Source organism: Fusarium odoratissimum (genome assembly GCF_000260195.1).
Source record: "Fusarium odoratissimum NRRL 54006 unplaced genomic scaffold supercont1.42, whole genome shotgun sequence".
Taxonomy (NCBI): Eukaryota; Fungi; Ascomycota; class Sordariomycetes; order Hypocreales; family Nectriaceae; genus Fusarium; species Fusarium odoratissimum.
In genome coordinates this window covers 199,292-224,158 of record NW_022158781.1, presented here as the reverse complement: position 1 = coordinate 224,158, position 24,867 = coordinate 199,292, and the positions used below count along the sequence as shown (strand labels likewise).

At 49.0% G+C, this 24,867-nt stretch overlaps 10 protein-coding genes across 10 annotated transcripts; 5 read left to right on the top strand and 5 right to left on the bottom strand.

The window, feature by feature from the left end:
• Positions 1 to 394: 394 nt before the first annotated feature.
• Positions 395 to 2,245, top strand: FOIG_14603 (uncharacterized protein). The gene is made up of 2 exons (XM_031215872.1): positions 395 to 915; positions 985 to 2,245. Exons 1-2 carry the CDS (start codon positions 621 to 623, stop codon positions 1,548 to 1,550), a joined length of 861 nt encoding a protein of 286 aa, XP_031054493.1. The 5' UTR covers positions 395 to 620; the 3' UTR covers positions 1,551 to 2,245.
• FOIG_14602 (uncharacterized protein) lies at positions 2,144 to 6,028 on the bottom strand (the record flags this gene model as incomplete). The annotated part of the gene is made up of 6 exons (XM_031215871.1): positions 2,144 to 2,658; positions 2,760 to 3,162; positions 3,281 to 3,328; positions 4,613 to 4,800; positions 4,855 to 5,150; positions 5,202 to 6,028. 6 exons carry the CDS (start codon positions 6,026 to 6,028, stop codon positions 2,144 to 2,146), a joined length of 2,277 nt encoding a protein of 758 aa, XP_031054492.1.
• A 334-nt stretch (positions 6,029 to 6,362) lies between these two features.
• On the top strand, positions 6,363 to 7,510 carry FOIG_14601 (uncharacterized protein). The gene is made up of 2 exons (XM_031215870.1): positions 6,363 to 6,703; positions 6,754 to 7,510. Exons 1-2 carry the CDS (start codon positions 6,410 to 6,412, stop codon positions 7,372 to 7,374), a joined length of 915 nt encoding a protein of 304 aa, XP_031054491.1. The 5' UTR covers positions 6,363 to 6,409; the 3' UTR covers positions 7,375 to 7,510.
• Positions 7,511 to 7,554: 44 nt separating this feature from the next.
• Positions 7,555 to 11,303, bottom strand: FOIG_14600 (uncharacterized protein; the record flags this gene model as incomplete). The annotated part of the gene is made up of 2 exons (XM_031215869.1): positions 10,895 to 11,303; positions 7,555 to 10,822 (listed from the first exon to the last, which is right to left on the bottom strand). The coding sequence occupies exons 1-2, from the start codon at positions 11,215 to 11,217 to the stop codon at positions 7,555 to 7,557; spliced, it is 3,591 nt and encodes a 1,196-aa protein (XP_031054490.1). The 5' UTR covers positions 11,218 to 11,303.
• A 452-nt stretch (positions 11,304 to 11,755) lies between these two features.
• On the top strand, positions 11,756 to 13,534 carry FOIG_14599 (uncharacterized protein; the record flags this gene model as incomplete). Its single annotated transcript, XM_031215868.1, has 1 exon — positions 11,756 to 13,534. The coding sequence occupies one exon, from the start codon at positions 11,756 to 11,758 to the stop codon at positions 13,532 to 13,534; it is 1,779 nt and encodes a 592-aa protein (XP_031054489.1).
• Positions 13,535 to 13,724: 190 nt separating this feature from the next.
• FOIG_14598 (uncharacterized protein) lies at positions 13,725 to 15,016 on the top strand. Its single transcript, XM_031215867.1, has 2 exons — positions 13,725 to 14,106; positions 14,157 to 15,016. The coding sequence occupies exons 1-2, from the start codon at positions 13,791 to 13,793 to the stop codon at positions 14,912 to 14,914; spliced, it is 1,074 nt and encodes a 357-aa protein (XP_031054488.1). The 5' UTR covers positions 13,725 to 13,790; the 3' UTR covers positions 14,915 to 15,016.
• Positions 14,423 to 16,705, bottom strand: FOIG_14597 (aldehyde dehydrogenase (NAD+)). The gene is made up of 3 exons (XM_031215866.1): positions 16,466 to 16,705; positions 16,049 to 16,417; positions 14,423 to 15,991 (listed from the first exon to the last, which is right to left on the bottom strand). Exons 1-3 carry the CDS (start codon positions 16,588 to 16,590, stop codon positions 14,980 to 14,982), a joined length of 1,506 nt encoding a protein of 501 aa, XP_031054487.1. The 5' UTR covers positions 16,591 to 16,705; the 3' UTR covers positions 14,423 to 14,979.
• A 332-nt stretch (positions 16,706 to 17,037) lies between these two features.
• FOIG_14596 (uncharacterized protein) lies at positions 17,038 to 19,147 on the bottom strand. Its single transcript, XM_031215865.1, has one exon. It carries the CDS (start codon positions 18,890 to 18,892, stop codon positions 17,225 to 17,227), a length of 1,668 nt encoding a protein of 555 aa, XP_031054486.1. The 5' UTR covers positions 18,893 to 19,147; the 3' UTR covers positions 17,038 to 17,224.
• A 1,141-nt stretch (positions 19,148 to 20,288) lies between these two features.
• FOIG_14595 (primary-amine oxidase) lies at positions 20,289 to 22,812 on the top strand. The gene is made up of 2 exons (XM_031215864.1): positions 20,289 to 20,614; positions 20,675 to 22,812. The coding sequence occupies exons 1-2, from the start codon at positions 20,512 to 20,514 to the stop codon at positions 22,678 to 22,680; spliced, it is 2,109 nt and encodes a 702-aa protein (XP_031054485.1). The 5' UTR covers positions 20,289 to 20,511; the 3' UTR covers positions 22,681 to 22,812.
• On the bottom strand, positions 22,798 to 24,798 carry FOIG_14594 (uncharacterized protein). The gene is made up of 4 exons (XM_031215863.1): positions 24,475 to 24,798; positions 24,050 to 24,428; positions 23,437 to 24,002; positions 22,798 to 23,375 (listed from the first exon to the last, which is right to left on the bottom strand). Exons 1-4 carry the CDS (start codon positions 24,637 to 24,639, stop codon positions 22,878 to 22,880), a joined length of 1,608 nt encoding a protein of 535 aa, XP_031054484.1. The 5' UTR covers positions 24,640 to 24,798; the 3' UTR covers positions 22,798 to 22,877.
• Between the last annotated feature and the right edge of the window lie 69 nt (positions 24,799 to 24,867).

Sequence of the window (24,867 nt, the reverse complement as noted above, 5' to 3'; positions counted from 1 at the left end):
GTGTCGTAGGTTGCATTCTTTCCGAAAACCCATCGACTCATCAGATCACAAAAGATCCCTGTATCTCGGCGCCCAAATCTCGATAGCCATTTGCTTTTTCCCTTTCAATACCAAGAGACATCATCTCATATTTATACCTGATACCAACAATTCCTCTCATACGATTAGCATCAAAACATGACCATCAGACGTTGTTTAACCTTGTCGATTAAGCTTAAAATGTTTAAATGACACGGCTAAGGCGGAATTGCCAGACTTGGCGCACTATACGCTATGAGGCGATCGCTGTGGGGAGGAGGAGAGGCCGCCAGCGCCTCGTCACCCTAGAGGGCCAATACTTGGCCTGGACAGACACCGCTATGATCTCATGTTGCTTGGCTTGGCATCGGCTCATGATCAAAATTCACTTTGCGTGTGACGTTGCGTGGCTCTAACCTCAGAAGCCCACTTCTGGGGTTTTTTTTTACTGCCGGGCGGCGGGTGAAAAATTTATACCGACTATGAAAGCTGGCTGATCCTCAAGCCTTTCACTGCCTTGACTTTTGGTGTTTCTTCATTCCAACCGAACTTGAACTCAACAACTACTCTTATTATTCTTTGTATTGATCAACGTATCAGTTATGGGCGTCCGTATCGCTACACAACAAGACGTCCCCGCGTTGAAGGATATCATCCTCAGCGGGTTGTCAAATGATTCTGTCTGGCTGTACTGCTACCCCTCAGCAGGCCGTTCAGAAGCCGCCTCAAATCATGTCGAGACGGTTCTGAAGAGGATCATTGACGACAACAGCAAGAATTGGCATTGCTACGTAGTCGATGCCCCCAAGACTCACGACCCTGTCTCCCTTGCAATTATCCAGTCGCTTCACCAGAACGAGGACGATGGAAAGGGCGTCACTGAACAGATTCAGCGAGGTCAGTGAAGGCACCCACTTTTTTCTCCTCGTTTTAGTGCTACGAATTTCGCTAACCTTATTTCTACAGTGTTTGGTCTGTCGGATGACCCCAGCAACGGCGAGAGTAAGACGGCAAAGAGAATTGCCGCACTGCAATCAGGCATCACGCAGACTCAGCAGACGTACCTCGCCCGCTACGACCAAGTTATGTTCCTCCATGCCGTCATCACGCATCCCCACCACAAGCGCCAAGGGTACGCCAAGACGCTCTCCAAGCAAACCCTGCAGGTAGCGCGTCAGAAGGGCGCCGTCGTAGCAGCCCTCGCCAGCCCCTTCAGCGGCTACGTCTTCTACTCGGGCACCAGCTTCTCCAACTGCGGCCGCACAAAGGTCGAGACCGACAACGACATCGAGAACCTCGAGCTGCAGATCATGGTCTGCACTCCCCCCAAGCCCCTCGAGCAGAGGAGGAGCTCCATCATGGACTTTTGGGGAGGGGCCAAGAAGGCGTCGCCTGCGGGGAGCAGACGGGAGTCGCTTGACCAGGGTGCCACTGGCGAGAGGCGGAGCTCGTTCTTGGATATGTTTAGCTTTGGTGGCCCCAAGACTCCCTCTGCTGTTGATGATGATACCCGCAGAAAGTCTCACGCCTAGATGAGGACAGGGGGATTTTTGTTTGCAGTTTTTTTTTTACATGGATGCCATAGACCAGGTCTTTTCTTATGTATTTACCAATGAGCCACGATCTCAATACGATCACAGTACCAAACCCACCATCAGTGTCAGCGAAAATACAGTGGTGGACCGTGCATAACTTTACTGATTTGCAGGGCTCAATCATGCATTTTGCGTATGCATGACAGCGCATAATCAGCAACTTTTCGCCAATTGCCGTGAAGGCTTGCGCAGCTTCATCCGCCCTGTCTGAACGACCAGCGGTTTCAGAATTTTCATCAACTGCGATCGATTTCCGCAGGCAAGCATTATTCTGCAGTGCTTTTGATTGTTACATATTTTGGCCATTGGCATTTTACTCGCAATAAAACGACTGTTTTCATCGAGCCAACTACGATCAGCTTCAGGTGACACTACTATAAATATCTGAGGAAAGAATTGGGGGGAAGGGATGGAGATAGTAGCAAGGAAGAACTCTTGCATGGGGAAGACAGCTATGCGGCATAATACCCGCAACTGTTATTGAAGAATAGAAAGGAGTAGAGAAGGGGATGAAGAGGAAAAGGAAATGTTTAACTTCCCTTGAATTCGTTATCTCTCTTCCCACGAATGTAGTGTATCATGCACCAGTCCCACAGCCGTCCAGGAAGCAAATCGATTAGACCTTTGTAAAGAAACTGATACCAATGACCGACAACAACACTCCGGCGGTTACCGGCTCTCGCAATGATTGCTTTGGCAAGCCTGCTGTCCGTTTGATCCATATGTCTCGACACCTGTACACACAAGGCTTCAACATCGTAACCCTCGAGTTTCATTTCCAGAGCCGAGGATTCGGTCATTCTAGAAAGGAATGTCCGGCTTGCTGGGGTTTCGATTTTGAGTGGGATGCCTTTGTCGCTTAGGGAGGTGATGTTCATTAAAAGAGATGGACCGTTGTCAATTAGGGTCGGAAGAAGAGTGCGAAAGAGTTGTATTGGATAGAGAGCGTCAACGTTGATGTTCTTTAGAATAGTCTTTTCATTTTCTTCGATAATTGATTCAAGGTTGGTTTCCTTGGCTTTTCCTTCTGCACAGTCGACCAAGACTGCCAAGTTCAGCTTGGACAACTCATTCTTAATCACCCCAAGGTCAAATTCACGCTCCAGCTTCCAGTCCCATAGCTTTTGCGGTACCAGAAATCTTTACTTCCAAGGACAGTTGGATCAGCGACAAGGATCTTAAACTTTGGAACAGGAAACTCCTCGTGTATCCGCACCATGGCGGTTAGTAGATCCTGTTCGTCCCGCCCATGGAGAATCACGTTAAAGCCTCTCCTTGCGAGCTCGCGAACAATCTCATATCCAATTCCGCCAGAAGCTCCCGTGACCAGGGCCCATGCAGCCGACCCATCAGAGGAAAGGTGGTTGAAGCGATGTATTCTACTGCGTCGAATGCAGTACGTTTCGAGGACGAAGGATGCGCTGAGGGCCCATCCGAGAAAGCTCGCACTGCCTAAGACGACGAGGATGGCAATGATCTCCTTTTTTACCCAGCGAATATAATGAAAACAGTCGAATGTTGCGAGCCGCGTCAAGTTGTCGGTCAGCAACTGGAAAGTCAGAGGTGGGAGACTTTGGTGCAGGCTGGATTTCATTTTATCGAGAATTCTGAGGAATTTGCTGATGTTTGGTCTACGATGGAAGGGGGAACTGTGGCCATATATATACCTGAAGGAGAATGAGGAGTTTTGCTTTGAGACCACGTATTGAGTTATGCTGCGGATTGTGTCAGAAGAGAGGAGAGCGAATAATGTGTCCCTGGACGTGTAGATCCTCCATCTGGAAGAGTCGGGAATCTTCGCAGTGACTCAAGCTTACTGCGACTGACTTCACAACCTATTTAGAAGAGCAAAAGAGCTTCGACCGAGGCGTGGAATTCTCCTATAAGTTCTTGAAGGTCTTACACCCCGCGTGGAGTCAGGTCAAGTCGACAGCAGTAGTTTCATTCACTGGTGATGTTCCTGAAGAAAGCGATCTGCCTGTCAGAGAGCCAGTATATAAGATAGCTTAAATCTTCTTGAGTATATTACTTTAGGCAGCCGTGACGTGTAAAAGAATAATGTTCGATTCTCTTTGATTCAACTCGTCGAGATTCTTATAAGTTTTGATAGAGCGACTTAACCTTGCTGGAGCCAAAACTCTGTCCCTGAGCTTTAGGGGCATAATGGAGGGATTTCAGTGGCAGCAGTGATCTGGTTAGGGCATGTCACAAAGACAAAACCATACCAAAGGCGTTATGAGTTGGAAGATTTTAGGCAAAGCATCATAAATTAGACTTGGTTACCCGAAAGCTTAGATGTAATGCGTGGTTTTGATTGACTGGTAGTCTAGAAAACTGTGTTATTTCCTCCGTATCAGGCTTATGTCGCCATATCAGTCCCCTCTTCGGCCAGCTGCACGAATGAAGGATCCAAAGGGAGAAGATCCAAGAAGCCCGTAAACATGCAATCCACACCACCAGCTATAGAGCTTGAAGCAACATCCATGGTATTGTCCCAGGGCAACGATTCAGACCTTCCTCGTGCTTGATCGGAGTTTGGAAGCTGGCTATTGGCTGCATGCGACGATGGACCATCCATTTCACGACTAAGTGGCCCACATATGTATCTTTCGATGGCATCGATAATCTTTTGTATATGCAGTATTGAATTTCTGACAGGGTCGTCATCTACCATTAACTGAAGGCACTCTATAGCGACTCCGACAATGTCCCGATGATGTGGATGTTTGGATGGATGGCCCATCGATGCGTAAAGAAGTATGGCGCAACTTGTTTCAAGAAAGAAGGCATTGTAACGCCTCATCTATCGTCGATGCTATTAGCATTGGTGGTTTACTCAACTGAAAATAGATGAAAGAATTTAAAGATAAGAAGCTGGACAAGCATGGGTGCGTAGTGCCTTTTACGTTGAGGGGTATCTTGATCATTGTGTAGGGCTCCAACCTTCTTTACTCCACGGCCTTTTAGGCGCAGGCACTTCCAATGAAGGATTTACTTACCCCTTTGGTATCTACACTTTTGAAGATCTGGTGGGTGAGCACAATCGAGTCTTCTGCGGCGTCTGTGGCACATCTACACACTTGTCGTATCCAGATCGCATTGGCTCTTTCAAACTGACCTGAAGCTCTAAGTGCCGACTCGGCGATGAGGAATGGTCGATACACAGTATGAATGAAGTGATAGTAGGCTGATTTGTTAGTCTTGAGGTCCCTCTTTGTATATCAGGATTGAATATGCATACTGTTACAGACTAAAAGCTGTGCCATTTTATCCGCCCCTGATCCTTGGCATCGAAGGGGACTAGGTCCGAACCAAAGGTCTCCACAAACATCCCAACTTCTCAGATGAAGCTTTCGTGTGTTTCCGTACATCTGGGATAGCGAGCAGTATCTTTGCCCGTTCGGACATGATGTTGCCTCTTCCTGGATAGCTGCCAGATTGCAAAGATCAACGAGCATGGGTTGATCATCTGGGTACTGGCAGGAGATATCAGACCTTTTAATGATTTCCTTTCTTCCAACGATGAAGCAGATCCATCTGCCGTCTAAGTCAGCTCTTAACTAATTGGAAGAGTAGAATGATGCTCACGTTTGCTGAAAGTACAGTGCCCAGAATGTAGTCAAGCGCAGCTGCAAGTCCTCCCCAACTGCATCAACCTCAACCTGACTATGTAGACCCATAGACATAGCTCTGGTGCAAGCCGAACAAACTTGCAAGTATGCAGCATTAGGGCGGCCCATGTTCAGGTGATATTCCGACATCAAGAGACAGAACTGAACCATTGGCAATGTTGCGACATCGCCAAACAGGACGACCTCACGCTTAGCATGTATCAAGATTGTCTCTGCCGTGTCGGTTTCAGAGGTGCTGAGTGCGCCGATGGCGAGTATCATAAGCAGTCGAGCTTTGTCTTGTGACATTGACGCATTGTCAGCTCCAGCATTGTAGAGGCTATCCAACAACATCTGATTGTTATCGACCTTTATAAACGGCAAAGCATGGGAAGAGTATTTTTCGAAAGCTTGTAAGAATTCGATGGCGGTAGACTTCAGAAGAATGTCTTCCATTCGTTGTTCTGAGGGAAGTGAGAGCGGGTCAACTCTTGATGGTAGACCAAAGAAGATAGTTCTTTTAGTAAAGGCATCTAAACTTTGAGCTTTATTTTTGAATTCAAGGATACGCCTATGAATCAGCTCATCATGTAAAGTCTGTAGAAATGCAAAAGTTGACGTCGGACCATAGACAAGCTGTTCATGAGTCCCAGACTCGCCCCCACCGTTGGAAGCTGCGATAGAGGCTGGATACATGCTATCACCTTGAGAATCCTCGGGAGTTTCAGAGTTGGAGATCTCTGTCAGTACAGGCGTTTTCGGTTTGCGAGGTCTGTTACGTGCTTTGAGCCGATAGGTACACATAGCGGGCCTACTCCGACATCCATGGCAAACCGTTGCGCCATCGCACTTGATCTTTCGCCGGCGGCATGGCTCGCATGCTTTTGAAATCATGGCTTAATGAAGATATCTCGGAGCTGGATGATGACGGAAACGGAGTAAAATCATGAGTGAGAAGGATCTCATGGTAGCTGCATGCTTACGGCACGAACACTTGGCCAAGCGGCGTAAACCCGTAAGTCCGTAACTCCAACTCCGATCAGGGAATAGATCACCCGCCAATTGTGGGCCTTCCAGGATTTCGGTAACAATGACGAACTATAAAACGAACATAGCCTGCCAGAGATTGGGCACATCATCCCATACATTTACACAACTCATAGTACCATTATCCATTGATTCATCATGCTCATTCTGATTGCAGGCATCACCGGCATGGTCGGCCAGACCCTTGCTCGCTATGCATTGGAAGAAGGCTATCAAGTCCGCGGATTGAGCAGGAACCCAGATAAACTGAATGCCGATATTGCATCAAAGCTCGAGAGCTTTGTTGCCTGCCCCGACTTCCTCGATAAGTCTTACCTTGCGAGAGCCGTCAAGGGAGTTGATGTCGTTATCGCAGCACTACCTCCAGTGCCTAGCATTATTGGAGCAGGACAACTGGCTCTCTTGCTGGAAGCCAAGAAAGCAGGTGTCAAGGTAAGCCCCGCGCCAACAAGCATTGTGTCAACACTAATGAGCTGTTCAAGGTTTTTCACGCCGCTTCTTGGAACTTTGATTGGACTAAGCTCGAGCTCGGCGATCACGAGACGTACGATGCTTATATCGCTTTCAAGCGTCTTGCCGAGCTCTCTTGCAGCTTGAAACCCATCTATGGTTTTACAGGTGCCATCTTGGATTATTCGCTCATTCATATCAAGGATGCAGGTCGACCCAGTCTGATCAACACTGAAACTCGAAGTGTTGCGTACTTCGGTACTGGAGAAGAGAAGATGTCGTTTACTACTCTTGATGACTTGGCAAAGTATACACTGGCCGCTATAAATGATCAGGATATCATTAAGCGTGGTGTTTACTATGTCGAGTCGTCTCATTGCACTATGCCGGAGCTCGCTGATATTTACGGCAAAGTGCGTGGCTATGAGATCAAGAAACAGTGCTTTGGCGGCAAGGCTGAACTTCAAGCGATGTTGCAACAGGCTAGAGAGAATATCGGCGCTTTCGAAGCCAATAAGTATATCGACTTGGCTTATGGGATGGTATTTTTGAATGGCAAGGCAGTTATTGATCCTATTGATAATGAGAGATGGGCTAGTAAGGTGACTCCTACCGGTCTGGAGCAGTGGCTCAAAGAACACCCTGAGGCCTAGTTCAAGATTGGAGTTGGTTGTAGCACAATTGTAATACCGTCCTTACAGATACTTTAATAACACCGCTAGGTCTACCGAGTAAACGGACTTGCTCCTCAACTAAATAAAATCAAGAAACTCTTACGGTTGAACCAAGTATTGCTGCTTTACTCCAGGAACATCCCTACGTCAAAAGAATAACTAGCATCCGAAATGAACGTAAGGCATCCAGTTCGTATTCCCGAGATCTGGTTGATCTTCTTCCTCACCTACAGCCGTGATGTCCCTGATGTACTTGCTCTTGGCTCGTCCCTTGTCTCTCAACTTTCTCAGTGCTCGATGTAGACCTTTGCACACAGACAGGTCGGTCATCCCTTCATCACGTAGAGTTTCATAGAATGCTTCAGCTACATCAACGCAATGCTTATCTGATACTTCCCATAGTGTTCCAATGACATGTCTGAAGCCAGTCAAGTGGAACGCACCAACGAGATGAATTCCTTCATCTGAGAGTCTTGACTCCATGTTTGTTCCGGTGCGGCAAGCGGAGAGGTATGCGAGAAATGGTTGAGTGCTTTCTAGATTCTTCACACGGATGTCCTGGACTGTGAGAGGGTTGGTCTCCCAATCTTCAAGACACAAACAGCTTTTCGACGGTTCCGCCGCGTTTAAACGTCCATGTCCGGCAAAATGAAATACATTGCAGGCCTCCAGGGATTTGAGGACTTCCTCCTTCAATGGCCTGGGCGTGCCCGGTTTGAGGTCGAGCTTTGGACACATCTGCTTCACTATGTTGACTTCATCCTCAGCATATGGCAATTTCCCACTGCCTGGTGTATTACGCATGGGAACAAGGAGTGCAGACTTTCTCTCTGGTTCACGGGCAGAAACAAGTTCCCGCTTTCGCCCATGAAATAAAGATTTGATGGTTAAGGCATATGATGATATGGCCCTATCCAAGACTGTCTCTGTAGAGCCTTGGTCGTGGCGCCCAGCAGCATGAATTGGTATACAGCTGAGGGCATCGGTTGGAATCCACCAGATATGGGGCCATTTGTTATCCAATACAGGAGATGTGAGACTAAGCGCATTTAAACAAGGATGGCCGAGTGCATCCCACAGCCATTCTAGCCGAGATGCAAGCTCAAATCTCGCTGATGGGAAACTCGCCCATGCGCGGAGCCTTCTTTGCGACAAATCAGGTAGCTCAATGATTGTGATCCCAGTACCCTCGATGATGAACGCATCACATCTATAGAAGGCGACATTAATGACGATGATCGGATCCGGAGTAGCTGCTATCATCAGTTCTGCCTCGGTAGGCGGTAGAAGAAAGGTCTCAAATCCGAATTTTCCTCGGACCTCTTGAAGAAGAACATCGAATTCCTCATCTGCTTTCCGAAATCTTTCTTGCTTCCGCTGCCAAGTCGCTAAGTCGTCTTCTTTCGTCGATACATCAATTCCGCTTTGCAGCTGACCCATTTCATCTCGGACACGATCAAACTCCTTCGCCAAACCTGGGTACTCGAGCTTAAGCTCTGAGGTATCTGTGCGAATGTCCATAACGAATCCTGAGATTAAACCTCTTCCCAGCTCCAGGAGCCTGAGGGCCTCATAGGGTCCTTTATTTGCACTCAAAGCCGCAGCAGCAGCCATTGATGTCAAGCCAGACAGACTCGAGAGCAGGCTCTGTCTGTCTGCATGTGCCAGAAACCGTGGACTCACTTTCGGGAGAAGCAACACCGCTTCACGCAGCAAGGCACTGGCCTTCACCCATTCTTCTCGCTGTATGTATACGTAAGCAGCAGAACCAGCTGCTCGTATTTTTTGAGATGGGGCTGCTGCTTTGGAGTTCCATGCCTGAAGTAACCATTGCATTTGACTGTCCCGATCGCCGGCAGATTTGGTTACCTCGAATCGCTTATCAAGCCAGTTGCCCAGATTATTTATTATGACCGAACGATCGAGATGATCTTGGGGCATTGCTTTCACTGCCTTGGTGATATTTTCGATACAGCGATCTAGATCATCCAGGGAATCAGTCCTATGGAAGCGGCTACCAAACACATTGCCCAGTGTGTTGAGGTAGGAGGAGATATCAGGATGATCTCGGGCGGTCAGATCAACTGCCTTGTTGCTAGCTTCGATAGCTCGAGCAATATCACTTTCTCTTCCAACTTTCTCGTAGCGTGTGCGAAGTGATGATCCAAGGTTATTGTAGTAGGCTGCGAGGCTGTCACGAGACAACGGAGTACCTTGGATGGCTTCGTCAATGAGGTCGATAGCACGATCAAGATGGTGTACTTCGCTTGTTCGTTCAAAGCGCAAGCTTAGCTTATTTGCCAAGCTACTTAGATACGTAGGATAATGAGGGTGGGTCTTCGTTGCGATCTTGATGGCTTTCTCTGCAGCATCAATGGCGTGTTCCAAATCTTGCGCCGCTCCTGTCCTTTGGAAACGCGCCCTCAGTTGATTCCCAAGACTGTTCAACCGGTTGGGTAGTTGTGGGTGGCCGTGAGGAGTGCTGACCACTGACTCGTGCGTTCTCTCAATGGCATGGTCCAAATCTGCAATTGAGCCCGCCCTTTCAAATCTCATGCCGTGGCAGATCCCCAAGTTGTTTAACGTAGATGCAAAGTTTGGTCCATCGCGAGGGGTTGCTCCTAGGCATTGGGTGAAGATATCCAACGCTTCATTTAGATCCTTCACTGAATCAGTTCTCTCGAATTTCCTGCTGAGGCTGGTTCCCAGGGTATTCAAGAATACGGAGCGATCAGGATGGCTTGGGGACGTGATATCTCTTGCACGAAGTGCAGCTTCAATGGAACCATCCAGATCCATGAGTTCTCCTGATGTTTCAAACCGCGCACAAAGCCATACGCCTAGGCTATTCAAGAAGCCGGGGTGTTTTCGTGATGTAGACTTCACCGCTCTTGATGACGCTTCGATTGCGCGGTTAATGTCGTCAACTGTGCTTGTTCGTTGGAAACGCTTCCCATGACTGTTGGCAAGGTTATTCAGATATCCAGCGTAGTGCTGGTGACTCTCAGGTGTCAATTTTACGGCTTTCTTTGCGGCCTCGACGGCATAGTCCAGGTCTTCAACCATATCTGTCCTTTCAAATCGAGTACTGAGCCAGAGTCCAAGATTGTTGAGACGTTCAGCAAGATCCGGACTGTCGTCGGGGGTAAGACTGATGGCGGTTTTCATCGCGTCAATAGCTCGGCTCAGATCCTCTATCGCTTCAGTACTTTGATATCGCTTATGAAGCATAACACCCAGGTTATTCTGCAATCTTGATGACTTGTTAAGATCTATCATTGGTATCAAGTGTTCCACAATAGCGATGGCCACATTTAAATCTTCCATGAGGTGGCTCTGTTCAAATCTCATCATCGATCTGGCTGCTTGGTTCTTGAGGAGCCTCATTCGAAGATCAATATCATTGAGCATAGCGTCACGGCTGGGCCTAGATACCATGATGTTAGAAATCTCTTGGCTTCGCATCTATGTTCTAAACGGAAAGTAGAGTATAACTCACGCCTCAGCGATCCGTCCAGCTAGTTGCTGGGAGTGGTGTAAAATCACCAAAAGCGTCACGAGAATATCGAGCCACTCATTGAGAGCCTGTTTATCCGGAGGTGAAGCGACGATCCCCCTTTTAGTCCAAAGGATAGCTTCTTCCAAAGCATTGCCTGAATTTGACATCTCGAACAAAAGGTAGCTGGCATAGATGCGAATTTTCAAGTCCTCCTCACTGTCACTGCCAGATGAGTTTCCCTTTCCCGTGAAAGCACGCAACTCAGCCTCGCTCATTCCATGAAGTGAGGCAGCTGATTCTGGACTCAATTTGAGGCATTCCATTGTGACTCAAATTATCGTAGGGTGATAAAATTGCTAAATTCGAGATAGGTTTCTGCAGTCTCTGCAAGGTTTGCATTGATTGCGATGATATTGAAACAGAGGGGAGCCAAGAGCCTCTCGGGCATCAATAATGCCTTGCCGCCTACTCCCGGCTTGTCTTTACGAATCAGCATCGCTCTTGATACGCCACCAAGGTCAAGAGACAAAGCGTGGGGGAAGCAAGTGTACCAGAGCTCCAGAGGATGAGGCGTCCACGCGACAACCATCGGCATTTATCTTTATGATGCGAAGCCCTGTACAGATCTCCAAATATCGTTTCCAAACTATCCTTAATTACCATAAGGATTCTTATCCTTTTAAGCAATTCAGAAGAAGCTGAACTCATGCAGCGCTTGTAGAGGCACTGCATTTTAGTGGGCCCTCGCCCGTGGCTGTGCAGTAAATGCACTGTCAGCATTATCTTTCATGACTCTTCGGTACGCACCAACTTGACAATTTAACATACGAACTACATTGATCCAAAGAAAACTAATGAATCATGAGAGATCAGGAATACTTACAGAGATTTTTTCCAACAGAGATATGGCTTCATATCATCCAGCAATGCACGGTGTCGCTTTCTCTCGCCGAAATGCTGAAATTATGCCGCGTCAGCAAAGCCTTCAAACTCGTGACAATGGAGGCCATCCTCGAGTCCAACATGCTGGATGATGTGGGATACTGGGATCCTGTGCGGAAACAAACCATTTTCTACCACACGGTAGATTATGATCACCGTTCATCGTATCCACCTCTTCTAGAGAATGTATCCGACGACGATGACACCAACTCTGAGCCCGAGACCCCAGATCTGGACAGACCGTTGCCTCCACCGCCTCCAGAAGTCAATCAAGAGCCATCCGAGGATGATACTCTCTCTGAGAAAGAGCTATTCCCTTCCAACGCATCAGTAGTCCCTAGCGACGATTTCTGGGTCGTGTACTTAACAACCAGGACATTGGGCAGAATCAGGTCGAAACCGCCAACTCGAGACCATGTTCTGCTGTTAAAAGTTGCAGAATATATCTACCAATACATGCAACGAACATCTTCGCAGATAGAGTTAGAAGATATGGTGCGGGTGGTTTGTGAAGTAGCGGTCAAGCACGGATACATCTACTCTCATCCCGATTTCTACATCAAGAATGAATCACCGGAATTCGATGCGACAGCGCTTCATCTGGATGAGTCTTGTGGAGTTTTTCGAGACGCTCTAGCGGCAATGGCTGTCTATTTGAACCATATTTCTCTTCTCGAAGATACCCTCTCCAATGAGGATTTGATCCTTTGTCCCTTCCACCAAAAGCCACTATCGACGACAGATAGCCAACTTATAGCATTGCTATCGTTCCAGACACCTATTCCTCAGGCTGGCCGCCTAATAGACGATGAAGGTGGCTTCAGGCCGCCGAAATGTGGAAAGTCTCTTATTAGACTTGCAAACCCAGTTAAACTTGCTGTCAAGTTGGACAAGATGGAATGCATCACCCTCTTATTGAAGAGTGTTTCTAACGGACAACGCGAACTTGATCTGTATAGGAAGGACATAGTCACTGAAGTCGCTCTCCCGGAGCAGATTGACCTTTTGCGCGTTGCAATTGAGTCGGGTCGGCCTCTCACGAGATACCGATTTCTCGCACCGTCAATTGCGGATACTATCTGGATGAACGGACGAACTGACCTTTTTACAAGATCGCTTGCTGGTATCAATTTGAGCAAATTGCTAGAGACAACAACCAATCCTGAGGTTTTCAATCTGGCGTACGATGCTATATTGGATGGTTATAGTGAGGATGAAGGCGTTTGGTGGACCAAGGGTTTCTCCTCCGGGGCAGACACTCTCGCATCTTGGGGCTTGAGAAGGCTTCAACGCGCTGTATTGGACGACTGTCTGCCCATCGTTCGAAGACTCATAGAACTGGGTTATGCATTAGGTCCGACACGAAGCATTGAGGATTTGAAGGATGAGGAGCCCACTGTTGTTGCCGACATAATTAATGGCGAAAGGACGGTAGATATAGCTCTGCCTATCGCGGTCAAAAGAGGGAATCTTGAGATGGTGGAACTTTTATTCATGGCTGGCGCGAATAGGAAGCGCAAAAATGTTCGGAAAGCGATGAGAATTGCTGTGGAACAGGGTAACCTTGAGATGCTTGAGGTTTTGGCAAGTCAAGGATCTCCGGCGGGACTATTGAACCGAAAGGCAAAACAGCGTTGGAAGCGAGAGATGGAAGAGGCAGGCAGGCAGAATATGCTGAAATGGCTAGAAATGATGTGAAAAGGACGTTGACTACAGACTAATCCTTCAATCCTTCAACTCAGTTCCTACGAATTTGACTCTGCCTTATCGGCTGATTCTTCTCTTACCCCTCTTATCCACCGCCAAATTCAGCCTGTAATAGGCCCTCAAGGTTACACGTGACGTGTTGGTCCATGTCTCGTATCACTGCTCACTCATTCTTTATTCTCAATCTGCCAAGAAACCTCATTTTACCTGAATTGAAGACAAAGAGAGCAGACACATTTGCATCGAAATGACAAGTGCAGCAGAAGTCAAAGATCCTGAGGCTTTTCTCAAAGACCCTCGCTTCTCCCAAACCTTCCAGCTTCCAACGGATCCATCGGATGATCACGGCAGTCTCCAGGTAAAATACTCCGACTACGGCTATCACAACGCCGCTGATGAGAATGTACTACTTTTCTTTGCGCCGTTATGTGCATCGAGAATTTTCCACTGTGCGAAAGATGAGTTAGCCAAGAAGTACCGTGTTCGCATCGTTGTTATGGATCGGCCGGGTTTTGGTGGGACGGATCCTGTCAAGTTGGAGAAGAGACCTGCCATGTGTCGAAGTAAGTCACCACTCACCGGGACGAAACCAACAGATAACTAATATTCTCAGAAATGACTCTGGCTCTTCTTAAACACCTTGGAATCAAGCACGTATCTCTTGCTTGTCACAGCGGAGGAACCGTCTACGCTTTTGACATGCTCGTTCATCATCCCGAAATTCTCAGCCCAGAAAGGCCCTATCTCGCCATCGGAGCTCCCTGGATCCTTCCATCTCACTCACATCTTCTGTCGATGTCTGTAACCCAATCATTGCCCGCTAGCATGCTAGCCCAAGCAGACAAGTTCATCGGCTTCGTCAACGGCACCCTTGGTCCAGTTGTCGCGACATCTGCTGGTATGAGCCAAATGTTTGGATTATCCAAAAAGAAGAATGTAGAAGGTGGCGCTGAGGAGACCAAGGCCGATGCCCTTTTTGAAGAATCCTTGGAACCATTCTTGTTCAAACTTGTGCACGCAGAGAGTATTCGCGGATTCGGCGATGAGTCGGTTTTCTTAATGCAGAAGACAGAGGGAGTACCAGGATGGGGCGACTGGCTTGACTATGATGACTTGGTGCCGAAGTTGGTACAAGCGCTCAAGGGAGCTGGCAAGAGGTTGACCGTGAATATCTACTACGCTGAGGAGGATTCTATGATTGGAGCACCGGGAACTGATGGACCGAAATGGCTGGACAGCTGTTTCAAAGGAGAAGAGGTTCAGCAGGTCATTACCTACAACACCAAGACCATCGAGGCAGCGGACCATGACACGATTTGGAGTATACGTCGGGGTGTTCCCGTCGATGTCTTCAAGAAATTGGCTGGATGATCTGCAAATTATCTTTCTCTATGAGTATTTTGGTACAGATAGACCGTCTTCTCAATCCATCTACCTTACAACTTCGCCGCAATGTTAACATGCACAGCCTTGATATTCGAATATGCTGCAAGACCAGCCTCTCCCAACTCCCTTCCAATACCACTCTGCTTGACCCCACCGAATGGAATCCTCCAGTCGCTATCATTACTCGAGTTAATCCAAACCATACCAGCTTCAATCCTCTTCGCTACCTGATGCGCCCTCGTCAAGTTAGTAGTAAACAGGGCACTACCAAGACCATACTGAGTATCGTTGGCTAAGTTGATAGCTTCTTCTTCAGAGCTAAACTTGCTTACCACCACAAATGGTCCGAAAACCTCTTCCTGGAAAACTCGCATCTTGGGAGAAACGCCTGTGAAGACTGTAGGTTCGATGAAGTAGCCCTTTCCATCACCGACCTTCTTGAATGGCTGGCCGCCGAGCTCAAGTTTGGCACCTTCTTTCTTACCAACTTCGACGAAAGAGAGAATGCGGTCGTATTGAGCCTTTGTAACTTGAGGACCTTGGAAGGTCTTCTCGTCAAAGGGATCACCAACCTTGGAGATGTTCTTGACTTGAGCTCGGAAAGCAGCGAGAAACTTATCGTAGATGCCCTCTTGAACGAGAATACGACTTGTTGCAGTGCAGATCTGACCCTGATTTGACATGATACCAGCATGGGCCCAATAAGCAGCCAAATCAACATCAGCATCATTGAAGACGATAAGAGGACTCTTGCCGCCAGTCTCTAAAGTGATGTTCTTGAGGTTACTGCTAGCCATCTTCATGATGGTCTTGGCTGTTGGGGTCGAGCCAGTGAATGCAATCTTATCGACGTCCATGTGAGAAGCGAGGGCTGCACCGGCGACGGTTCCGAGACCGTTGACGATGTTGACGACACCGGGGGGGAAGCCGGCCTTGACGACGAGGTTGGCGAAGTAGAGGATTGAGAGGGGTGTTTGCTCAGCGGGCTTTAGGACTACGGCATTACCGCAGGCGAGGGCAGGGCCGAGCTTCCAAGCTGCCATAGCAAGGGGATAGTTCCATCTATCAAAGTTGTTAGTCAAGAGGGCCTCTAAACTACTCGTTTTGAGGTGCACTTACGGAATAATCTGTCCGCAAACACCAATAGGCTCACGGATAGTATATCCAAACTTATCACCAGTGGTCTCAATAACCTGTCCAAAGACCTTGTCCGCAAAGCCAGCATAGTATCTTAACGTCTCAGCCACCTCAGTCATGTCCTCATTGAACGAAACAGAGTAAGGCTTTCCGTTATCCCATGTTTCGATCGTAGCGAGAATGTCTCGGTTCTCTTCGACGAGCTCGGCAAGTCGGTTCATAAGCTTGCCGCGCTCTGTAGCTGGCAGGTCTCGCCATGCGGGATTGCGAAGGGCGCGACGAGCGGCGCGAACAGCTTTGTCGACATCTTCGGACGATGCGGCGTAGACGGAGGTGATTTCCTGCTCATTCCTTTGATTGTGAGTGATGTTTCTTTTGGCGGCAAGGCCTTGGTCTTACGTTGGGTTTATTGAAGTGATTTTGCTGCCGTTTGAGGATGGAACAAATTCGTTGTTGATGAACAGCCCAGTAGGCTGCTTGTAAGTTCGCCCATTGGGCGCAGTAAGTTGAACGTCTAGACTCATTGTGGATGTATGATGATTCGATTCTACAGAAGATATCTGGGGAAATCAGCTGAGGAAAAGCTATCCTTGTATACCTATAGTCATTCACAGCGTCCCTCGATATCACTTTCGTATAACAGCGGAAGCTATCAACGTGGGGTTCCGATTCCCCAGACCAAAGGTTGAAAAATATTGCCCATTCTCGGTATAGTGTCCTCCGGGCCGGTGTGGATATCCGGGCGGGATACCCTGGATCGATAAGGAGATGTTTCTCGCTTCCGTATCGGGCAGTCGTTTTGCAAGCGATTTAAGCAGAATCGGGGTAAGAAAATGCATTCGGCTACTGGAGTTGCAAGCGGTTGATCATTTGCCGTGCCATGGGACCCTTGATGCATGATCCAGGGGTGATATGACTGTCATGTCGTATGATTTGCTCTCAAAAATGCAAATATGCTTCCTAAATCAACGTTTCCTGTCACTAGAGATCGACTATACCGATTATGGTAGTAAGATAGGCCAAAGATACAGTGTAATTAAATAGAACGGGTTTTCCCATGCGCAAGTGCCATCTTCATTGATTCTAAACTTCAACTACAACTACACGTATCTGCTACATCTTCACACCAAGTCTCGCTATGCCGGTCCTCCCAACCAATCAGGAAACACTAGGCCCTGCGGTCTGAGAAGCTCGACGAGCTTCCGTATCCGTCTTGGTTCGGACATCGACATCAACATAGTTAGCCCTCTCCGCGCGCTGCGCATAGATGATGTTTCCCTGCGCCTCCTCGGTCTCCAGATAAGTGATACGTCCCTTGACGATCCAGAACACCAGCGTGATGACAAGCATGATGCCGAAAACAGCAATGGCGTAGTTCATGTCTGCGACCGCGGGGTTCGGTGCGCTCGGGAAGAAGAAGAAAACGGTGGTGATGGCACAGTAAACGACGCCGACCCAGTTGATGACTGAGCCGAATCGTCCAAGAGAGAACTCGCCTGGTGGGAGCTTATCTCGGCCGACGAGAAGGAGCGTCAGAATGGGCATGCCGTAGGATACTGTGAGCGCGATTGTGCTAACGCTTAGAATAGCTTCCAAGACTGTTGAGGCGAAAGTGTAGAGGACTCCGATGAGAGCCATGACACCGCCCTGAAGCCAGAGTGCGCGAACAGGAACCTTCCAGAAATCGTCGACCTTCGCAAAGTAGCCGCTCCAAGGAAGACCACCGTCTCGAGCGAAACCCCAAGTCAAACGCGAAGCGGTCGTAACGATTCCAATACCCTGTCCGATACCGTTCACAATGAACAATGTCAGAAGGACAGTTCCGCCCTGAAGACCGACAGTCTGCTTGAGAAGATCCATAAAAGCAAGACCGGTCGTAGGATCAGTGACGATGTTCATGTCCACGATGCAGAAGAGACAAACGACCATGAAGATGAAACCGGTGATGGCACCGATGACGACCGAGAGCCAGATAACGCGGGGGATGTTCTTTCGTGGTGAGGGAATTTCTTCGACCAAGTGAATAGCAGCGTCGAAGGCCGTAAGACCGTAGGCGGCTTGGACAAGGCCGATGAACCAGGTAACACCATCGGGCCAACCAGTCTGGTTGATCCACTGTCCGAAGACGAAGCTGGCAGGCTGATAATGGAGGTTGTCCTTGGTGCCGACGGAGATGAGCATGGCCAAGCTGATGATGAAGAAAAGACTGGCGAAGGAGACACCAACGAAGTTGTTGAACCATGGAAGAACGATATCCTTTCGACAAGCCACGACGTTGAATAGAGTCATAGCTGCAGTGACGCCGACGTAGACGAGGAATAGAACCCATCCCTTATCCGCACCAGCCCAGTCTGGCTGGAATAGAACCTTCATCTTGAGCATAAACTCAGACATGAAAGCAATCTGCGACGCCGACAAAGTGATCCAACCAGTCATGTTAATCCACGCGCAAAGATACGAGCAGAACCGTCCAGCCTTTGTCGGCCACAATCGCGAGATCCAGTACGCCTGACCGAGCGCAGTAGGCATACTACTACACATCTCACCCAGCGACACGGCAACGCAGACATTACAGACAAACACGAGAACCAGGCCCCAGAGGATAGCGATTGGGCCTCCGCTGGTCAAGCCGCTGTCTATGCCCTGCGCGAACGTAGACCACGTACCCAGGACAGAGAAGGCCAGGGCAAACATGCTCCACATGCTGAATTTTCGCGTGAGACTCTGGTCATGGCCAAAGTTTGCGAGATCTTCTGCATCGCGGATGGCTTGGCTGGTGGTATCTGTGCGCTTGAGCGCAGAGTTTGTCTCGACGTCGTTGGTCATGGCCGCGTCTGACGATGACCTCGTCGAGAAAGAATATATGACGTAAAAGGAGAAGAGGGGAGAGAAAAAAGGCGACGGGCAGCCCTGGCGGGAAATGAAGCGAGAATGTGACTCAGAAAGATTGCGATGTGTTGTATGAAATGGGAAGTAAAAAAGCAAATGCGCGCGGCGAGCTTATATCCAAATTTGCTACGGGGAACGGACCAGCGTGTTTTTGGTAAGGAGACTTTTTTACATTAGGTACGATGGCCACACAGAATTGAAATTGGTAGGTGCTTGGTATCAAGTATCGTGTGACAAGTCGCTCTACGGGCATGATAGTACTGTATGGAGTACAGAGATTGGTGGTGGTAGCTGATTGTAGGGATGCTTCAGCACTGAACGAAAAACCTGGCACAGGCCAAAAAAGCGCGCATTGGGGTTAGTAGCACAGAGATAAGGTTCTTTTTTGGGGGGGCACTGTTATCTCCAGCCCCGGTCATACTGCCCTACTAACGCTCTTCAGCGACGGCGGCGTCTGCCCCTAGGTACTGTAAGCCCAGTGATGCAAACAGGCGCACGCCGTCGACATTCTGACAGGACAACCCGGGCCAAGATGGAAGTTAGCGATCATTCCAATGGCGGTTTGCGGGGAAACGCGATGGTACCCCATGGGGAACAGCGATGCATCGCATCAGGAGAGAGGGCGACGAGATTTCCATTACGTGATGAATTCCAGTGTCTTGTGCAACCACTTCCCCGTGGGGAATAACGCGTTGCTTTTTCGACCGGGCCGGTAACAGCTTTGGAAAAACGTAATCAAGGGGGATGAAGAAGGGATCACCTGTTCGGTTATCTCGGGGGGAGGGGAGACGACATTCTTATCGGCCGCTGGGCAAAACTGCAAAACGTTACCTGTAAACGGCTTAGCGTGGAGCATGGGTGCAAAGCTGAGAATCAGATGCTGGAAGCGGTTAGAAGTGTAGATGAGGGGGAAGATTGATCGCTGGGTCAGATGATTGAGCCTCGTGTTTCGATCTCCAACCGTTTATGCTAGATAGCAGTCAGATACGGTAATTTGTGGACCTGTAGAAACGTTCACTGTTATGCCCGTTTTGAGAGAGACAAAGACATCAGGGAGTTTGGGCGCGTCGAACTGCCGGAGATGGCTTGGCACGACAAAGAGTGATATTCCCCAGGATCAGAGAATGCAATTCTGTAGCAGTTTTCGGTAGAGCTACCCTTGTCGAAATCTAGATCTCGCTTGTGTGTTCCCACTCCAACTGTAGTCAGCTTCTTTTGCTTCTGTAATGTCTTACAGTCTCAGCGGATTCCCGCTCAGTGGAGATGCAGCGGAGCGGTGTCTGTCAGGACAATCGGAGCGGGCGCCACACGGTGGATGCCATGCCGTGTGTCTTCTCATCCGCCTTGCTTTTTTTACTTTTCTTGTTCTTTCTCTATAAGAAGCTCTGTATCCTCTTGACAATATCTTCTTTTTTCTCTCTCTTTATAGTAAACTACCAACTAAGCTACAGTTATTCTTCAACTTTGTCCCCTCCAGGTCTAACACCTTGGACACTTATACAGTTACTTGATCATCCACCGTATGGCACAGTCGCTCAGCCCAGACAACGTTCATCATGATTGCAGACACCTCATCCATCGCCGGCTACACCATCTTTCGGGAAGAGCCCAACGACGCCGCTCCCGACCTCTCAAATTCTCAACATTTACATCCTCTCGGTATGTTTACCCTCCCTCTCAATTGAACCCCCAATTGAACCCGCCCCCTAACAATTACAGATCCGCTATCGATTGATGAGATTCGCGCTGCCGCAAAGATCATCCGTGATTATGCCAAGCCCAAGTCTCTCAAGTTCAACTGTCTCACTCTCCGTGAGCCCCTAAAGGCAGAATATGCTGCTTTCCGCGCCCGAACTGGTCCCCGACCTTCTCGTCGCGCTTTCGCCATCGTCATCGAAAAGGGCAATGGTCAAGTCTCCGAGGTTGTCGCCAACATCGCCGACGGCAAGGTCGAGATTTGGAAGGACGTCTCTGAAGTCGGTCCTACTCTGACCCTCGAGGATCTTGACGTCTGCGAGCGCGTTGCTCGCGCCGACCCTCGTGTCATCCAGGCCTGCAAGGACCTTGGCATCGACGATATGTCCAAGATCTACATCGATGCTTGGGCAATTGGTGTTGATCAGCGTTGGGGCTATGAGCGCCGTCTCCAGCAGGGTCTGGTGTATTATCGCGCTTCGCCCAACGACAACCAGTATGCGCACCCGCTGGATTTCTCCGTCGTGGTCGATACTGAGAAGGAGGAAGTCCTCACTGTTGATATCCGCTACGTCAACGGTGAGCGAACAAAGATTCCTCTCACCTCGCACAACTACATGCCCGAGTTTATTGGCGAGAACTACATTGATGGCACTCTGAAGCCCATCAACATCACCCAGCCCCAGGGCGTTTCTTTCCGCATGCGAGGAAATGAGATTTCTTGGGCCGGCTACAAGATGCACATTGGATTTAACTACCGTGAAGGTATTGTTCTGTCTGATGTTCGAATGGAGGATCAGCATGAGCACCGCGAGCGCACTCTCTTCAACCGTATCAGTGTCGTCGAGATGGTCGTTCCCTACGGTAACCCCGACCCTCCTCACCACAAGAAGCACGCTTTCGACGTCGGTGAGTATGGCACCGGTCTCATGACCAACTCTCTGAAGCTCGGATGTGATTGCAAGGGCGCCATCCACTACCTCGATGCCGTCATGGCTACTGGCGAGGGTGATCCCGCTATCATCAAGAACGCCATCTGCATTCACGAGGAAGACAACGGTCTTCTGTACAAGCACACCGATTACCGTGACGGCACCGTCATCTCCGCCCGTGATCGCAAGCTCATCATCTCTCAAATCATCACCGCCGCCAACTACGAATACGGCTTCTACCATACCTTCACCCTCGACGGTACTTACAAGCTTGAGATCAAGCTGACCGGCATGCTCAACACCTACTGCATGCACCCCAGCGAGACAGCCGCTCCCTATGGAACCGAAGTCGCGCCCACCATCAACGCTCACAACCACCAGCACATCTTCTCCCTCCGTGTTGACCCCGAGATCGACGGGCCCAACAATTCCATCGTCCAGAACGACGCTATGCCTTCAGAGGCAGAGGTTGGATCTCCCGAGAACCCCTACGGCAACGGTTTCTACTGCAAGAACACTCCTCTCCGAACAGCCAAGGAGGGCGCTGCGAACTACTGCCACGAGACAAGTCGCTCATGGGCCATCACCAACCCCAACAGCATCAACCCATCCGCCAAGAAGCCCGTTGCTTACAAGATCCTCAACAACAACTGCCCCGGTCTCCTCGCCAAGCCCGGTAGTGTCGTGTATAACCGCGCTGCCTTCGCTCGCAAGAGTCTCTGGGTTACTCCCTACAAGGACTACGAGATCTTCCCTGCTGGTGACTACGTCTGCCAGTCCACCGGTGTCGAGAACCACCCTCACAACAGCACCATTCTCGACTGGGTAGCCCGCGATGAGCCCATTGAGAACACTGATATCGTCTGCTATATCCAGTTCGGTCTCACTCACTTCCCCCGCACAGAGGACTTCCCCGTGATGCCCGCTGAGCCCGTCAGCGTCATGCTTCGCGCCTCAAATTTCTACCAGAAGAACCCTGGTCTCTGGGTTCCTCCTTCGGCTCTCTGCGTCGATGCTGCATCTAAGGATGCTTTCGGCAAGAAGGAGGAGGAGGCTCCTTCATCTTGCTGTGCTACCAAGACGCTCCCTCGTCTTTAGATGGATGATGTAGTGATTGGGGTAGTGTAAACTTAAAATTGGATGAGTGTTTAGCATTTGGCATATCGTGGGTTTTTGCATAGTTGGTTAGCAAGTTGAACATCAAGAATGAATGAATTCCTTTCTCAAATATGTCTCTATTAGTGAACTCTCTCTTTGGACATCTTCTGCTCAGTCGTTGGTCTTGCAGTGCGTATCTATGCCTTCAAGATTTGAAGGTAAAATGACCCTAAACCTACTAAACCCGCCACAGCAAGAAGCGAGAAGCTGACTCGCGACGTCTTCATGGGCTTGTTAGTGCTGACATGGCGATACTCCAAATCATTCCATGCAACAAATACGCTACGCAACCAGAACTTGAACTGCCAGTCCGGGAACATGATTGTGTTCCTATTCGTCTTCTCATCAATAAACCACGATGTGCATCCTGTCGCCCAAACAAGGCGTTTAGCCTTCTCTTGAACTCTGTCTATGTCCTTCTTCTCAGCTTCGGGGGTAACCTCAACGATATCTGCCTTTCCTGTGAGAACTGGTTTGAGAACTCTCATTGTGTAGTTAATCTGGCACTCGGTGGTGTAGATCACTGATAGATGGCCGCTCAAGGTGTTTGGGCCCATCATGATGAAGAAGTTGGGGAACTCCGAGAGGCATGTTCCGAAGTAGGATGACGCCGCACCTTCGCTGACTTGATTCCACTGTCCCCTGTTAGCGAGTTGCAGACCACGATTGATGGGAGGCAGTGGAGAGAATACTTACATGCTCGTTAATGCTAACCCCATCCTTTCCAAATATCTTCATGGGATATAGTGGTTTCTGGGTCTCGAAGCCATGCGCGAGGACAATAGCATCGGCAGTTACTACCCTTCCAGAAGACGTTCGTACACCTCTCGCTTCAATCTTCTGGATCGGATCGTCATATACAAGTTCAACGTTATCTCGATGCAAACAAGCAAGGTAGTCCGTGTCATTGACCCTTCGCTTGCAGCCAACCTCAGTCTTAGGGACCAGAAAGTCCAGATACTTGGCGGGTGCCGTCCTTCGGATATAATCAGCAGTATCTTTCGCCCACTGCTTCCGAATTTGGAAACCTTCAGCGATTCTAAAGCCTGCAAAGTCTTGTTCTTTCAGGTAGTATAGGCGTGCACGATATAAGCGCATTGCAAAGGGGATCCATCTCATGGTCCATTTGAATGTGGCCGAGTAGGTTGGATTGGGACGTTCTGCAAGCCAGTGCGATTGTCTTGCGAACTGGGTTGCTTTCTTGACGGCTCCGTCTCCCGAGCTTATGACAGGGAGGATTTGAGTTGCGCTGCAGCCGTTTCCTATTTCAGTCAGTAACTGAGATAAGTGTATTCTGGAACAAACTCACCAATGATCACTACTTCCTTGTCTTTCCAATCGAAGGAATGGTCCCACTTGGCTGTATGAAACATTCGCCCTTCAAAGTCTGGAGCACCAGGAATATCGCATTCTTTGGGGATGGATAGGGCACCGACAGCCGAGATGAGGACCTTGGAACGACGAATGATAAGTTCAGAGGTCTTAGTATCCCGAATGGCAACCTCCCAAGTCCCAGAAGACCCGTCCCAGTGGGCAGACTCAACGACTGAGTTGAACCTAACATGTCCTTCAATATCATGCTTCTTGGCAACATCATTGAAGTACGTCTGTATCTCTGGTTGCATAGCATATGCTTGAGACCAGTTGGGGTTGAGAGCGAAGGAGTATGAGTAGAAATGGGATGGAACCTGTTTCAGGAGTTAGAAGCGATCTTTCTGAGTTGCTTATACATACGTCGCATCCACAGCCTGGATAGCTGTTGACTCTCCATGTTCCGGCTATGGCAGAGTCTTTCTCGAAGATCTCGAAGTTCCTAGTGCCAAATTTGCGAATCAATTGGACACCCAGGCCAATGCCTGACATCCCGGCGCCGATTATAAGGACGTCTGTGTTATGCATATTAGCTTTCCTTGTGACTTGAAACTAATACAGCTATTTCAATGATGCGACGGGACTGGGCATTGGATTGATCGATATATAACTTCATCCCGAGCTGGTGGCTATGAACATAAACCTCAATCGAGATTGCTACGTCTAGTAATACTTTCATTGTCGTTCATCCGCCTCATTACCTACAGTCGTTACGTTGACGACATCATCACATCCCAAAGTGGTAGTCAAGGCGAA

Coding starts and splice junctions, on each gene's coding strand:
- FOIG_14597 (XM_031215866.1), bottom strand. CDS start 16,590: ATGAGTCTAGACGTTCAACTTACTGCGCCCAATGGGCGAACTTACAAG. Junction 16,418..16,465: donor ATCACTTCAATAAACCCAAC/GTAAGACCAAGG, acceptor TCACAATCAAAG/GAATGAGCAGGAAATCACCT. Junction 15,992..16,048: donor GTTTGCGGACAGATTATTCC/GTAAGTGCACCT, acceptor CAACTTTGATAG/ATGGAACTATCCCCTTGCTA.
- FOIG_14603 (XM_031215872.1), top strand. CDS start 621: ATGGGCGTCCGTATCGCTACACAACAAGACGTCCCCGCGTTGAAGGAT. Junction 916..984: donor CACTGAACAGATTCAGCGAG/GTCAGTGAAGGC, acceptor TTATTTCTACAG/TGTTTGGTCTGTCGGATGAC.
- FOIG_14596 (XM_031215865.1), bottom strand. CDS start 18,892: ATGACCAACGACGTCGAGACAAACTCTGCGCTCAAGCGCACAGATACC.
- FOIG_14598 (XM_031215867.1), top strand. CDS start 13,791: ATGACAAGTGCAGCAGAAGTCAAAGATCCTGAGGCTTTTCTCAAAGAC. Junction 14,107..14,156: donor GAGACCTGCCATGTGTCGAA/GTAAGTCACCAC, acceptor TAATATTCTCAG/AAATGACTCTGGCTCTTCTT.
- FOIG_14594 (XM_031215863.1), bottom strand. CDS start 24,639: ATGCATAACACAGACGTCCTTATAATCGGCGCCGGGATGTCAGGCATT. Junction 24,429..24,474: donor ATCCAGGCTGTGGATGCGAC/GTATGTATAAGC, acceptor CTCCTGAAACAG/GTTCCATCCCATTTCTACTC. Junction 24,003..24,049: donor CAAGGAAGTAGTGATCATTG/GTGAGTTTGTTC, acceptor TGACTGAAATAG/GAAACGGCTGCAGCGCAACT.
- FOIG_14595 (XM_031215864.1), top strand. CDS start 20,512: ATGATTGCAGACACCTCATCCATCGCCGGCTACACCATCTTTCGGGAA. Junction 20,615..20,674: donor TCAACATTTACATCCTCTCG/GTATGTTTACCC, acceptor TAACAATTACAG/ATCCGCTATCGATTGATGAG.
- FOIG_14601 (XM_031215870.1), top strand. CDS start 6,410: ATGCTCATTCTGATTGCAGGCATCACCGGCATGGTCGGCCAGACCCTT. Junction 6,704..6,753: donor CCAAGAAAGCAGGTGTCAAG/GTAAGCCCCGCG, acceptor GAGCTGTTCAAG/GTTTTTCACGCCGCTTCTTG.